Source organism: Antechinus flavipes, chromosome 3, assembly GCF_016432865.1.
Source record: "Antechinus flavipes isolate AdamAnt ecotype Samford, QLD, Australia chromosome 3, AdamAnt_v2, whole genome shotgun sequence".
Taxonomy (NCBI): domain Eukaryota; kingdom Metazoa; phylum Chordata; class Mammalia; order Dasyuromorphia; family Dasyuridae; genus Antechinus; species Antechinus flavipes.
In genome coordinates this window covers 173,163,379-173,176,754 of record NC_067400.1, presented here as the reverse complement: position 1 = coordinate 173,176,754, position 13,376 = coordinate 173,163,379, and the positions used below count along the sequence as shown (strand labels likewise).

General features: G+C 36.6%; 2 protein-coding genes across 5 annotated transcripts in view; both read left to right on the top strand.

The window, feature by feature from the left end:
• The window catches only part of RASA3 (RAS p21 protein activator 3), a 286,768-nt gene extending 282,707 nt beyond the window's left edge, over positions 1-4,061 (top strand). For both annotated transcript variants that reach the window (XM_051984259.1, XM_051984258.1), the window contains exon 24: positions 1,776-4,061. In XM_051984259.1, coding sequence (XP_051840219.1) covers positions 1,776-1,851 — 76 coding nt within the window. In that variant the 3' untranslated portion in view covers positions 1,852-4,061. The remainder of the gene's footprint in view (positions 1-1,775) is intronic.
• A 6,023-nt stretch (positions 4,062-10,084) lies between these two features.
• C3H13orf46 (chromosome 3 C13orf46 homolog) overlaps positions 10,085-13,376 on the top strand; it is a 37,802-nt gene continuing 34,510 nt past the window's right edge. For 2 of the 3 annotated variants that reach the window (XM_051984257.1, XM_051984256.1), the window contains exon 1: positions 10,085-10,409. In XM_051984257.1, coding sequence (XP_051840217.1) covers positions 10,226-10,409 — 184 coding nt within the window. In that variant the 5' untranslated portion in view covers positions 10,085-10,225. The remainder of the gene's footprint in view (positions 10,410-13,376) is intronic. The other variant, XM_051984255.1, reaches the window with a different exon arrangement.

The following is a 13,376-nucleotide window of genomic DNA, read 5'->3' as shown; positions in this document are numbered from 1 at the left end:
ATTTTTGTTGGTTTTGGTCTTCTTTGCTCTTCTGACTTTTGAATCTTAACCCCACATTCTATGGCATGGAAATTCTATTGTGTCTGTATTTCTCTAGAATAGAAATCACTAACTTGGAGACCATTAGAGAGCCATTTAACATGAAACAACGTTCGTAAGTTGTCAGAAGATAGGTACAGAATGTATTCCTTCTCCACACAGCAGATATATTCACTCCTTACACAGGAATAGCATCAGAAATAAACAAGGAATTTTGCATTATAATTATGGAATCATCAGGGTAGAATTGAAGATGAGGTCATCTTGTTCAACTCCCTCATTTTATGGATGAAGAACTATAGTCCTTTTCAAAAAAAAGCTAAATGATTTGCTTGCTCAGGTTCTCACATGTAGTTAGGGAGCAGAAGTAGAATTAAAACTTGGGCCTTTTCATTTCCTTTATCCTAGACCTAATTCAGGGATCCTTCCTCTGTAATATCTCTGACTAGAGGATATTCAGTCTTTGCTTGTGATTAGAGTGAGGGGGGAATTTAAAAATATTTCTAATTGTTATTTTCTAAAAACCCTTATTTTGAACCTTTTAACTGAATGACATGAATTTTGTTTTGTGGGGCTATGTAGATTATATCTACTTCCTTCTTTACCTGTCAATCCTTTTAAATATTTGAAGACAGTGAATCATAACCATGTAGTAATTTTTAAAAGCCTCTAGTTTTTTGGGCTTCAATTTCCTTGTGATAGTATCTCTGTATTGGACTCACTCCTTCCTCCATCATAGAACTTTGCCAAATCCTTTTTCAGGTATTACTTAATACTCTTGACTCTTTTGGAATGTTTCTAAGTCCTCTAACTGCACTGGGATATCTATCTCCACCAAATCTTTTTCCTCAAATTAAATACCTCATGTTCTTTCATAGGATAGGCCCCTCCCCCCTTTTGCCATCCTGGCCAACTGCCTCCAGACAAGTTTTGAATTTGTTCCTGAGGAATAGAGCTGAATGTAACTTAGTTTTTACTTTTTTTTTTCTTTTTTTTTGTGAGGCAATTGTGCCTAGCCCAGGGTCACACAGCTAGTCAGTGTCTGAGGCCCAATTTGAATTCAGATCCTCCCAAACACCAGAGCCAGTTCACTATCTACTGTCCCAGCTAGCTGTCCCTCAGAATTAAACAGAGTGCTTTAGAAGTGATTTTCTGTGTGGCCCTTTTCTTTTCCCAATTTATACTTAAAAGTATATTCATTAGGGGCAGCTAGATGGAGCAGTGCATAGAATACTGACCCTGGAGTCAAGAAGACCTGGATTCAAATCAGATCTCAGATACTTAACACTTACTAGCTGTGTGACCTTGAGCAAGTCATTTAACTCCAATTGCCTTGCAACCCTTTCCCCTCCCTCCAAAAAAAGACAAAAGAAGAGTACATTCATTTAAAAAAAAGTCTCATTTAGATTGAGCTTGTGGTTAGCTAAAATCCTGAAATAAATTTCCCACATATTGCTGTTATTCTGAGTTACACCATCTTTTCCTTGAGATTTTGACCCCAAACAGTATAATTTTCATCTTGTTGCAATAGGAAGAGACATATTTAACTCAGCATCCAGCTCCCTCATTTTGCAGATGAGAAAACCTAGAAATCTGAGTTTGCCATTGTTAATACGCTACACAGATATCAACTTTACCATCAGAAAGTATCATTGAGCATATCGATACACAGGTTGTGTTCTCAAGTGATTGATAGACAAGAAAGGCTCATTTTTTTCCCTCCATGTCCATTACAGAGAACACCCCATTGGAGATAAGAGTTTCCAGAGTTACATTCGACAACAATCTGAGATTTCTGCGCATTCCATTTAGAATCGGAAAGATGACCCAGGATGGAGCAGTAGGATTGGATGAGGGAAGCTGAGACTTTTGAAAAGGAAAATAACAAACAAACAACAACCACAACGAAAGACAAAGCAAGCAAGGAAAGGGATCCACATGTCAGAAAACGTGTAGATAACAAGCCAAGCTTATGGAACTTTGAGACTTACCGTGTTTTTTCCTCTCTCCAAGAACTGTTATAATAGTTGCTATGCACTTTATTCATCTGGTATTTGCCAGGTGACTGAACTCTGCCTCCCTGGCATGTTTGTTGTCATCGTCTGAATTTGCCTCAGTCCCTTGGGAATCTAGAGATCAGTTCAATGATCAAGATTGCGTGGACGTCACCTTGACAGCACTCCAGCAGTCCACCGCCTTTGGGAAGCCAAGCCTGCTGTTGTGGACTTGATGAATAGGCAGCAGTATTTTTAGAGCTGTGTATTTTTTTTGTTTCACGTGCAGTTTTGCTGTTCCCCCATTACTGTACAGTATTCCACCCATCTCCGTAGTCCCTTAGAAAAATGCTTTGTAACACTCTGCTTTTAACACATTCAATGAAGTTAAGAAGATCCTTTCTTTTTTAAAAATTAGCCTGTCATTGTGTAGTGTGTAGGGGGCAGGCTGGAGAACAGGGTCTCTTGTGGGTTTTTTTTAAGCTAGATAATCAGTTTTGTGGCTGTAACCTGCAGACTTTCATAGAAATCCAAATCCAAATGGTACTCTTGGTATTTTTGAGATACAGAGTTTCTTCTGCAGACCTTTTGCCCAAGACAGTTCAGGGCCAACTTCAAAAATTCCAGCTACTATCCTGGGGATGGAAAGTGACCTGGAACTCCAGCATTCTCTCCAAGTCTTTTACTCCGTGTCTGCCACAAGTGGGATAGAGATCGCTGTGGGACTGGTTGCTCCTGAAAGGGTCACATTGCATGAGGTATGAAGCATCAGCTGGTGGCTTCTGGTTTAAAGGGTGCTGCCTTACTTCAGGCAAGGACAGTGTGCCCAGACTAGTGCCTATCAACTGGGATTGGTACCAAATTCCAGATTTAGAGCTACAGAGCTATTTTTTTCCCTACTGAATGATATTTAAAACCAGATTCCAAATTGTTGGGCACCACTTCGGGGACTTGGGAGGAATTAAAAAAAAAGATATATACATTTTCAAAATGTTTTTATTAATATTTTTAAAGACAGTTTTTTAAATGAACTCTTTGATAAAAAAAAAATGTAACTCAGTGTTAAAGCATTGGAGCCTATGATCATTAAATTGCCAGTGGAGAGATGCAGTTTGGCGGTTTTTTTTTTTTCTTTTTTAACAGATCGATGATTTTCTCCTAGAGAGAAATTTCCTCTACCGATACATTAATGCATTCTTTCCAAATGATAGTCTTAGAGAGCTGCCTAAGGCACAAATAGGGCTAAGTGTCCTTAGAATCAGGGTCACACAGCCAACCCACATCAGAGAACCCAGGTGTCCCCCAGTTGAAGGCCAACTCTCTAGCCACTGCTAGTATGGCAGTAAAGAGGGATAAATAAACTGCGTATCTCACTAATACCAATAAGTGGTGTTGGAAGGGAAGAAATCTTAGGATTGAAAAATACATGTTCTTTGACTGCCAAAACTTTGTTCTGCCAGTTCCTAAAAAAGTGTTTTGCCCTTGTCACCCTGAATCCTCTTCAGAGCCTTGGCCATGGTTTTGGGAGCAGCTTTCATAGGGCAGCAGCTACAGATGCTTTGGGGGAGGGGGGGTTAATGGAACAAGTCGGACCAGAATTTAAAAAAACATGCAAGTAAAAACCTCTTCATTTTGCTATCAAGCTCATTTGCTAGAGCATTTAAAAGCCAGTATTCTCAATGGGTTTGCAATGTGCTTATGTGGCTGGCTGGTTTTTGCAAAGCTCTGTTTTATAGTATGGTGATGTTTACGTCATAATTTCTCTCTGTTCTTGTTTGGAAATATTATAGTTCAGACTCTTAACCTAAGTGGGGAAAAATGATGATGTTCTTTGTCATCAAAGAAATAGTGGAGGGTGGGTAATAAAATGTTGCAGAAAATCAAATTTGGGGCACACAGCAATTAGGCAGCCACTAAACTGCAATTTTTAACATGGGTTTATAACTTAATATTCTGTTTATAAAATACTAATGATCTGTGATGTATTTTACTTGCCAATTAAAACAAATGTTTTATTCTTTCTGAAAATAGGCTTTGGTTTTTCATTGGTGTTGTATTTATGATTTTCTACGTGTGTGAGGTGGTCTTATTGTGAGGAATTTAAGGCCTGATAGAAGTAGCTATTATTAGATATCATCTGAATAGAGGGAAATGGAGGGAAATGGACTTGGAAATTGATTTCATGTGGAATCTCACTGAATGATCATTAAGTCCAAGGTATATTCCCCTGTTGCTGTTATGGATTAGAATAGAATCTAGTGAGGATCCTTTTCAACAGAAATTGTAATCAATGGAATTGCATTTGTTTCCAGATGTTATTCACCTTGAAAGATGGGAAGAAAGTGGAAGGCCACAATAAGTAGGGTTGATGTGCCCTTCAGATGACTAATAAGATGCTTACTAAATGTAGAATGACAAGATATGGACATGGCTGGCACTGCTCCCATGCCATTCATTAATGTCAGTGCAGTGATTGGGGAGAGTGGTCAGTTCAGGAGAAAGAGAATGGACCAAGACCAGAAGGGTAAAAAGAAAAGTGAGATCACTACAAAGGTATGTGAATGCCCTGGCCCAGGGGAAGTGGATAGAAATTGGTAGTCAAAATAAAGCCAGGGATAGACAATTAGGTTAATAGATAATCAATAAAGGAGGTGAACAGAATGGTTACTTTGGTTTCTTTGATTCTTCATACATTGAAGGTCCTTCTCTCAGCAATCAGTAATTACATATATATATATATATATATAGAGAGAGAGAGAGAGAGAGAGAGACAGAGACAGAGACAGAGACAGAGAGACAGAAACAGAGACAGAGACAAAGACAGAAAGAGGGAGATAGACAGAGAGAGGGAGACAGAGACAGACACAGAGTGAGTGGGGAGGGAGAGAAAGAGGAAGGGAGAAAAGCTATTTGAAGTTGGATTTTTCAGGAGAGAAAGACAAATTGAGAAACTTATTAAGATATCAGAAAGTGACTTTTTTTTGGATGTTTCAAAATGTAGGAATCATAGTCTCAATCAGTGATGGAATTCAGCTAAAGAAAGCTAGTAGATATTGATTGGCCTTTGGTCTTTCAAATCAGAGCAAGAACTCTAAAAGTTAAAAGGACATGGAAAGAGTAGATGCATTTAACTGTCAAGTCAGGTGTCACATAGAATTATATGGACAGTAGAGCAAGAAAATTATTAAGAAAAGTTCAAGTGATTCACAGGAAACAATATCCAAGATGAAAACCAACAATAGAAACCAATATCCCAGACATATGAATAAATGTAAACAACTTGAATGATAAGGTGAAATGAAGACCACAATGCAAGGAAATACTTTCTACATCATAGGGGTTAAGGGGATGGTGCCCTCACAATCTGGAAAATTTATATAAAGATTTTTGACCTTCCCTTCAAACCAGAGAAAAATTCTGATTTTTTTTTCTTTTTTTTCTTTTATGAGATGTTTACAGTACCTTATTATATTATTTGGATTGATGTTATATAATAATATGCATATATTTTGCACATTTTAAGTTTCTAAACTTTTTCTGTGTCATTTGCTGGTCTTCATATGCCATATGAGGCTACTGCAAAACTCACCCCAAAATCCATTTAATTTCTTATGTCAACCCATGTTATTTTGAAACCAATGGGGAAAGTCAAGATAGAGAAGGAATAACTATGGATAAAATTTCATAGATTTCTTACGTGTCTAGCAATCCAAGTGTCTAGTTAGCAGCTCATTAGCAACTATTTGCTCAAACTACAATTTTCATTAATACTTCAAGGCTCCATCTTTTCATCCTGATGTGTGGATATTTCAGTAACATTCACAACTTGTGACTCATGGTTCCATCCATTGTATTCCAATCTCTTCCCTCTTTAGCATTGCCCAAAGAATTCACTCAATCTATATTTAGTCTAACATATATTTATATGTTTTATTTACATATAAATATATTTTCATCTATACATTTTCAACTGCTTTGGAGATTGCCATTAGAAAAATATAAATACAAATAAAGTATACATATGTATATATATATGTTTTTGTATATATACATATACACATACACATGTACAATTACTTATATATATTTTGTATAAAATATATCTTCAATATATTTGTATAGATATAAAGTGTATACTTTACAAAATAACTCACATGTGCATATATGTATATATGTGTGTTGTGTGCATATATGGGTATACATGTGTATACACTCACATACATACATGCACACGCACACACACACACACACACACACACACACACACAACTCATCATAATCAGTTTAGCAAACTACATTTAACCCAAGCATGGAATGTTAGCAAACCTTCCTAATACTAATACCTGTGATTAAGAGAGGAGAAGGGAGGGCCATAATCTAGGCCACTTTCCCTAATGTTTCCCTGCCACTTTGTCCCTGTTAATCTGCCCCATAATAATTAGCATAAGAGCTTAAGTGCTCACTTTTCTCCAAGATATTCTTTCCTGTTGCTTTTGAGCTTCTGGCCAGATTTTTATGCTTTTCTGGGCTGGAATAAGTCATGTATTGGAGTTTCTCACTGTATTTATTAAACATTATTCAGTTTAATACAAACCTCAGGCTTTTCTTTTATTTCTTGTGGACCTACGTTAAGTACCTGATAGAAGTGAGTGACCTGTCTCCATCATGAACTTTCCTTCCTTTTAGATGCAGTTGCTTTTTGTCTTCTGCTATAATGAGAATGTCAAGATTGCTATAACTTGGTCCCTTCAGTTGTTGTGCTACTTTTTTCATCCATAGATCAGTAGCTCACATTTAGAATACCAGCAACTAATTTGATGTTTATAGATGTGGCTGTCCTGGTAGTCCTCCTTAAATAAACATTCTGAGAAGATTTTATCAGAGAAAAAGGTTGGAATTTACTTAGACTCCTTTGAAATATTTGTGAATTGTCAAATATTTAAAGGTGAAGAACTGTTGGCTCAGGTTTCCAAAGCAAATCATGTATGATTTTTATCAATAATGCCATATTACTTAATAAAATATAATATGCAAATTATGCATGAGAATACAGAATTTTGACAAATAAAACTAGAATTATTTCTAAAAAACCTTATTTTTAAAATGTAGGATTCAAGTTCCTCATGAATTTCATTAAATCATTGCCCAGTTACCTTTGTGACTTTAGATTTTCGTACCAGAGGTTATCTTCTGTAGGCTATTTAGGGTATAAAGGAATAACTATTTTGCCCAAGTTATTCAAAGTAAAGATGGTCAACAGAACATGTTTATGAGGCCACCATTTATAGCATTTAATATTCTTATCTACATATGCAAATATAGGAATCAGTCCATGTGAATTATTTTACATTCCATAGAATGCAGTATCATACCTTACCATTATGATGACATCACCATTCTTCCAAGAATACTGTATGATTATGAGCTATGGAATACTACAACCAAAGTTGTAGACTTACATATAAGACAAAGGAAAAGCACATGAGAAGAGGATTAGCAGGCTGGAATGCATTACCAACAAAAACTGCTTAGGACAAGCAGCATAAAGGATATTATCAGAGATTCATGAAACTGGAAGAAAAAGTGGACTGGTCAACCAAAGAACAGCCCAAATGGTTCGTTGATATCCATGAATATCCATGAGCTATCTAGAACAGGACTTCTTTTTTTTATTATAGCTTTTTATTTACAAAACATATGCATGGGTAATTTTTCAACATTGACCCTTGCAAAACCTTCTGTTCCAATTTTTCCCCTCCTTCCCCTCATCCCTTCCCTAGATGGCAGGTAGTCCAATACATGTTAAAAATGTTAAAGTATATGTTAAATCCAATATATGTATACATATTTATACAGTTATCTTGCTGCACAAGAAAAATCGGATCTAGAAAGAAAGAAAAAAACCTGAGAAGGAAAACAAAAATGCAAGTAAACAGTAACAGAGTGGAAATGCTATGTTGTGGTCCACACTCATTTCCCATAGTTCTCTCTCAGGGTGTAGATGATTCTCTTCTTCACTGAACAATTGGAACTGGTTTGAATCATCTCATTGTTGAAGAGAGCCACGTCCATCAGAACTGATCATCATATAGTCTTGTTGTTGCTGTGTATAATAATCTCCTGGTTCTGCTTATTTCACTTAGCACCATTCATGTAAGTTTCTCCCGGCCTCTCTGAAATCATCCTGCCGGTCATTTCTTACAGAACAGTAATATCCCATAACATCATATACCACAATTTATTCAGCTATTCTCCAATTGATGGGCATCCACTCAGTTTGCAGTTCCTAGCCATTACAAAAAGGGCTGCCACAAACATTTTTGCACATGTGGGTCTCTCTGTTAAGATCTCTTTGGGATATAAACCCAGTAATAACACTTAGAACAAGTCTTCTTAAACTTTTTCCACTTGTGATCCCTTTTTGCCCAGGAAATTTTAAGGTATAGAGAGTATATAAAATAGACATGCAAATCAAACATTTACTGATAATAGACCATAATTTCATAGCATGCAGTTATGCAATCCCATATAGGCCTGCAACCCACAGTTTAAGAAGCATGGATGCAGAAGACCCCTAGCACCTCTGTGATCCTCTTCATGGATTTATGTAATGAATCAAAAGTCACACGGGATGAGTCTATATAAATGGGATCTGAGTTCCACCTTTTCGGGGCATTATCTGCATCAAGGAAATCACAGACCTATGGAAGTTTAATTATTATGAAATGGAAAGTAAGTACACTTCCAGGATTATCAAAGTTAAAACAATCATTAGTCACTTAACAAGAAGTCACAGATCCATGGAAATAAGAAAGTATAATTATTATAAAGTAGAAAGTAGGTAAGTTTTCAGATTATCACAGTGAAAACAACTATTGGCTAATTAATTAACAAGCATTTTTAAATGTTTGTTATATATGCCAGGCGCGGTATTGTGCCCTAGGAAAACTAAACGAAAAAATTAAGGTCTCTGCCTTCAGTATAACAGCCTGTGTTTCCATGGAGATGAGAAATGTTCAGGCAGATGTTATCCCTATTTAGGGAACCCACACTAGCCCCTCCTGCAACCATAAACAGAGTAGAAGCCACCACTTCCAAACCTCCAGAACCTTTGACACCACAGGGTCAGCTATCTGAGGAAAAGAAACACAAAAAGAGGTAAGAACTACCAGGTACTCAAGTGCAAGCTCATCTTGTTTCGGTCCCTGAGAGATGGTCAAGGATGCCTTGACAGTAAAGCTGAGAAAAATATCCTGCCTTTCTCTACCCCACACTAGAAGCACATCTTACTTTCTGGAAAGCCCCAATGAAGGAAATACAGCCAAAAAACTCTCTCCTCATTTAAAAGGTCATCAGCTCTTCCAATTCAGCAGCCAATGAAGGGATTTCATTTCAAATTGTAAACCTTTTAACTCATTAGACAACTGCTAGAGCTTCCATGTAAATGGACTGGAACCAGGTCCAAAATACCTCCATATACTCTGAAAAATAGCCTGGATAACCTCATTAACTCACATAAGTAAATATAACATATCTAGAAGGTAAATACAAAGCAGTAGAAACACTAACAGGTAGAAAGCTCAAAAAAATTTCATGCAGGAAATAGCTCCTAAGCTGAGTTTTGAATGAAAGGAAAGATGCTTAAAAAAAAAATCATGGTGCTACAATGGAAAGGGATCTTGAATACAAACCAAATCCAACTGCCTCATTCAACAATCAAGGAACCTGGACTTAACTAAGTCACAGAAGCATTAAGCTACTAGATCAGATCTAGCATCAGGACCTCTGATTCCAAAGCTTTGGCTCTTTCCACTGGACCACATTGTCAAATATCAACTTATCTGATATGGACAGAAGAGAAATGGGGGATGACACAATCATGGCTAAATCTTCAAACTGGATGATTCATTCACCTCTTGGATAATCCACCACTGACTATATTGGGGTTTAAGGCCAGAGCAACTTTTGACGTCAGTTTCTGTTTGAAGTGATGTCATAGGGTTCACATGGCAACAAGTGGACCCCTCATCCTGACAGTAAGTCTCCCAAAGTCCATTTCCCTAGGGAGGGGACCCAGAGGAAAGGTTTCTAAACCATGCTTCCAGGCTGAGGCTTATTTTTTTTCAGAATCAACATCTCTCATTGGCTTTTTCTTTCCCATGATTTAAAAGAGAGAGAAAGAGAAACAAATCATGGAGAAGGAGACAGTACACAGACGACACAGGCTCATCACAGGGGTTCCACCCACTGTCATGGCCCCTGGGCTTCACAAAGGGGTCACTGAAGCATCTGAACTTCAGAGGAGCAAGAGTGTTGGGGGATTTTCCCCTAAGGGAGAAGCTGTGGCTCCCATTGAGAAGCTGCTGCAGGAGTTTGGTGAGAGAGGGCCCTGGAGCCTGAAACTTTCTTGGGGGAGAAGACTTTGGGGCCCTGATGCTCTAGGAATAAATGTTGCAAAGAAAGACAGTCAGTTAATGTTTTTGAAGTCATGATATAGTGGGGGAGGGGGATAGGAAGAAAGAAAGCATGCAAATGTAAAAATAGACACTTTTAATAAAGTAGGCCCCCATTTGAGGAAGCATCAAAGGGTCTCCAATTTAGAGGTCAAAGGTAACTTAGTTATAGTTCATCAAGCTTACCCCCATGATATTTCAGTTTGAGGAAACCAAAGCCCTATTTAACTCCACTGAAGTTAAGTGACTTATGCTTAAGTTATATCAAGCTTGGTTTTGGCTGCACTATATTACTTCCAGCTGTTGTTCTCAAAGAACCAAGAAGAAAAAAATGATAGCAAAGATATTTGACTCTTCCCAGAGATGCAAAGCTATCTTTTACTTATAAGCAAAAAATTGGTAACTTATGCCAGTGAAGGTGGTGGGAGCAACATTTATGCTTCTCAAAGATGCTACAATTGAGCAAAGCATGATTTTTCCAGTTGGTTCTAGCTTGTAGCAATTACACTTGAAAAAAGTACAGTATTTAGGCAGAACTGTACTTTCAAGACCCTAGGTTTGTATTTTTAACTGAAAATATTTTCAAAGTAATGGGATGACACTATTTTATATGTAAGAGTATTTGTACAGAGTCCCTCTACATATATATTTATATATAGTTATATACATATATATTATATATACATAATTTAGTATATAAAACTAGGGGAAAAGATAAAATGTATGCATATATATAACATTTTAAAAACTCTTAACTGGGACATATGTATATCATATATGTATTATATAAGTATACATATATACATATGTGTATGTGTATCTATTTGTGTGTTTACATATTATACACTTTATCTGATATTAGTGAATTTTGATTCTCTCCTGCCTTTCCCCTTCTATCTAAGGATCTCAGAACATTTTACCCAAATTTGAGGGAACATAAATTTGCAAAGAAACAGAGGTGTAGAGATTCCTAATCCAGTGACTTGTCTGACAGAGTTGAATTGTGAGTTAATAGTATTTAGGCCTCCTTTACCTGCCTAGAATCCCTAAATTAACTCTGGGAGATTGAATTGTTGGGACAATTCCATAAGTGATTTTTAATAAAGAGTTACAAATAAAATTGGGATAAATGAAATCTATTATTTGGACCTTTCAAATTGGGGGCAAAATTGAACAAGGAGAATTTAACTTCTATGTATGTTTGAAAATCTAACATAAATTCCATCAATACTGCATAAAAATGAAGCATATATGAGTTGGAGCTGAAAGGATCTCAAAAACAATCTACCCAGACCTTTCTTTTCCACTGTCCAAGTTAAGTGGTGACTTATCAATGGGCTTGATGTGAAGAATATCTAAATTTAAATCTAGTCTCAGAAATTTCCTAATTGTGTGTAACAAATTACTTAACATCTGTCTATCTCAGTTTCCTTATCTCTAAAATGTGAGTATTATAGCACCTTCCTCACAGGATTTTTGAGAGGATCAAATGAGATAATAATTGCAAAATCTTTTTTTAGCACCTGGACATAGATGGTAGGTACTTAATGCAAGTGTTTCCTTCCTTTCTTGTTATAGTTACAGTTATCCTTCTCACCAACACCAAAGTCATGATTTCTCCAGTTTTCTCAAGAGGTTTTATGTACATTCTACAAACAGTAAATTTACTTTGATTCATTATAACTTTTAAAAATAGAACACATATAGATAGGACACTTCACCCTCTGCAATATCAATATTATTGTTGACTCAAAAGGCAATAGAAAAGATATCCAGGAAATGTAAAATCAAAAAAGAAAATGGGTTGATCACCAAATGATACTGAGAGGGAGAGAGGAATAGCTCAGGTGCTGCAGAGATACTCACAAAATGCTGAAACATTAAGAGAACATCCTCCATATTTTCAGGTTAATGTTTTTTGGGACATGGACAAGATTCATAGAGACTTTGGTGTTGGTTATGATCTAAATTTGAAAGGAATACCCACATTAATAAGATCAGACAAGCACTGATTTTCAAGTGCACTCTTGAAAGAAAAAAAATCTTTAAACACAAGCAATGATAAAGAATGTTGTAATGTATAGGGAGCAACAGTTTGAATAACCTCCTTTACCTTGTTCTCCAAATTACACTTGGACATTAACTGGTTAATAAAAGATAATCAAATATAATCAAATAGCCTAAGAAAAACTGAAGATAATTCCAAAAGAATAGAATTATTAAGGAATCGCTAGAAAGTAAATGCTTAAAATCATTGAATCGTATCTTCCTCCCACGGGCAGAACTGTATTTAGTAGCATTTTACCAATAGGATTAAGCCCAGTATCTTGTTTCTAAGGGAGATGAGGAGAGGAGCTGAGGTTGACATGATTGCTCTAATCTTTTTTGGCCCCAGAAAGTAGAGATAGAAGCTGTCGGTAGAAATTGCAAAGGAAGAATTTGACTTAATACAATATTAAAAGTTTTCCCAAAGGGGAACCTGTCTGGCTTGGAAAATGGTAAGTTCCCTGGAACAGGATGCATTCAAGCAAAGGCTGGAATGGCTGAGGATTTTGTAGAAAGAATATCTGAACCAGATGAAGAGGCCAAAGAGAGGATCTAGATTTGAATCTCAACTCTGTCACCTACTTCCTATGTATCCTTGGACAAATCCCTTCATTCCTTTTGGGCTCAGTTTTCTTCATCTGTAAAATGGGAGGGTTGGATAGACCCCTTCCAATTCTTTTAGCTTTAAGATATTTCTCTTAGATATCTTAAATACCTTCTCTGAAGAAGATTTATTGGTTTAGTCTTTATCTAAAAACAAAGACATAGTCTGTATTATTGTCTGAAAATGACGAGTCAGAGGAAGAAGGTGAAAGCATCAGAACTCCACTTTGCTGCTTCTGAC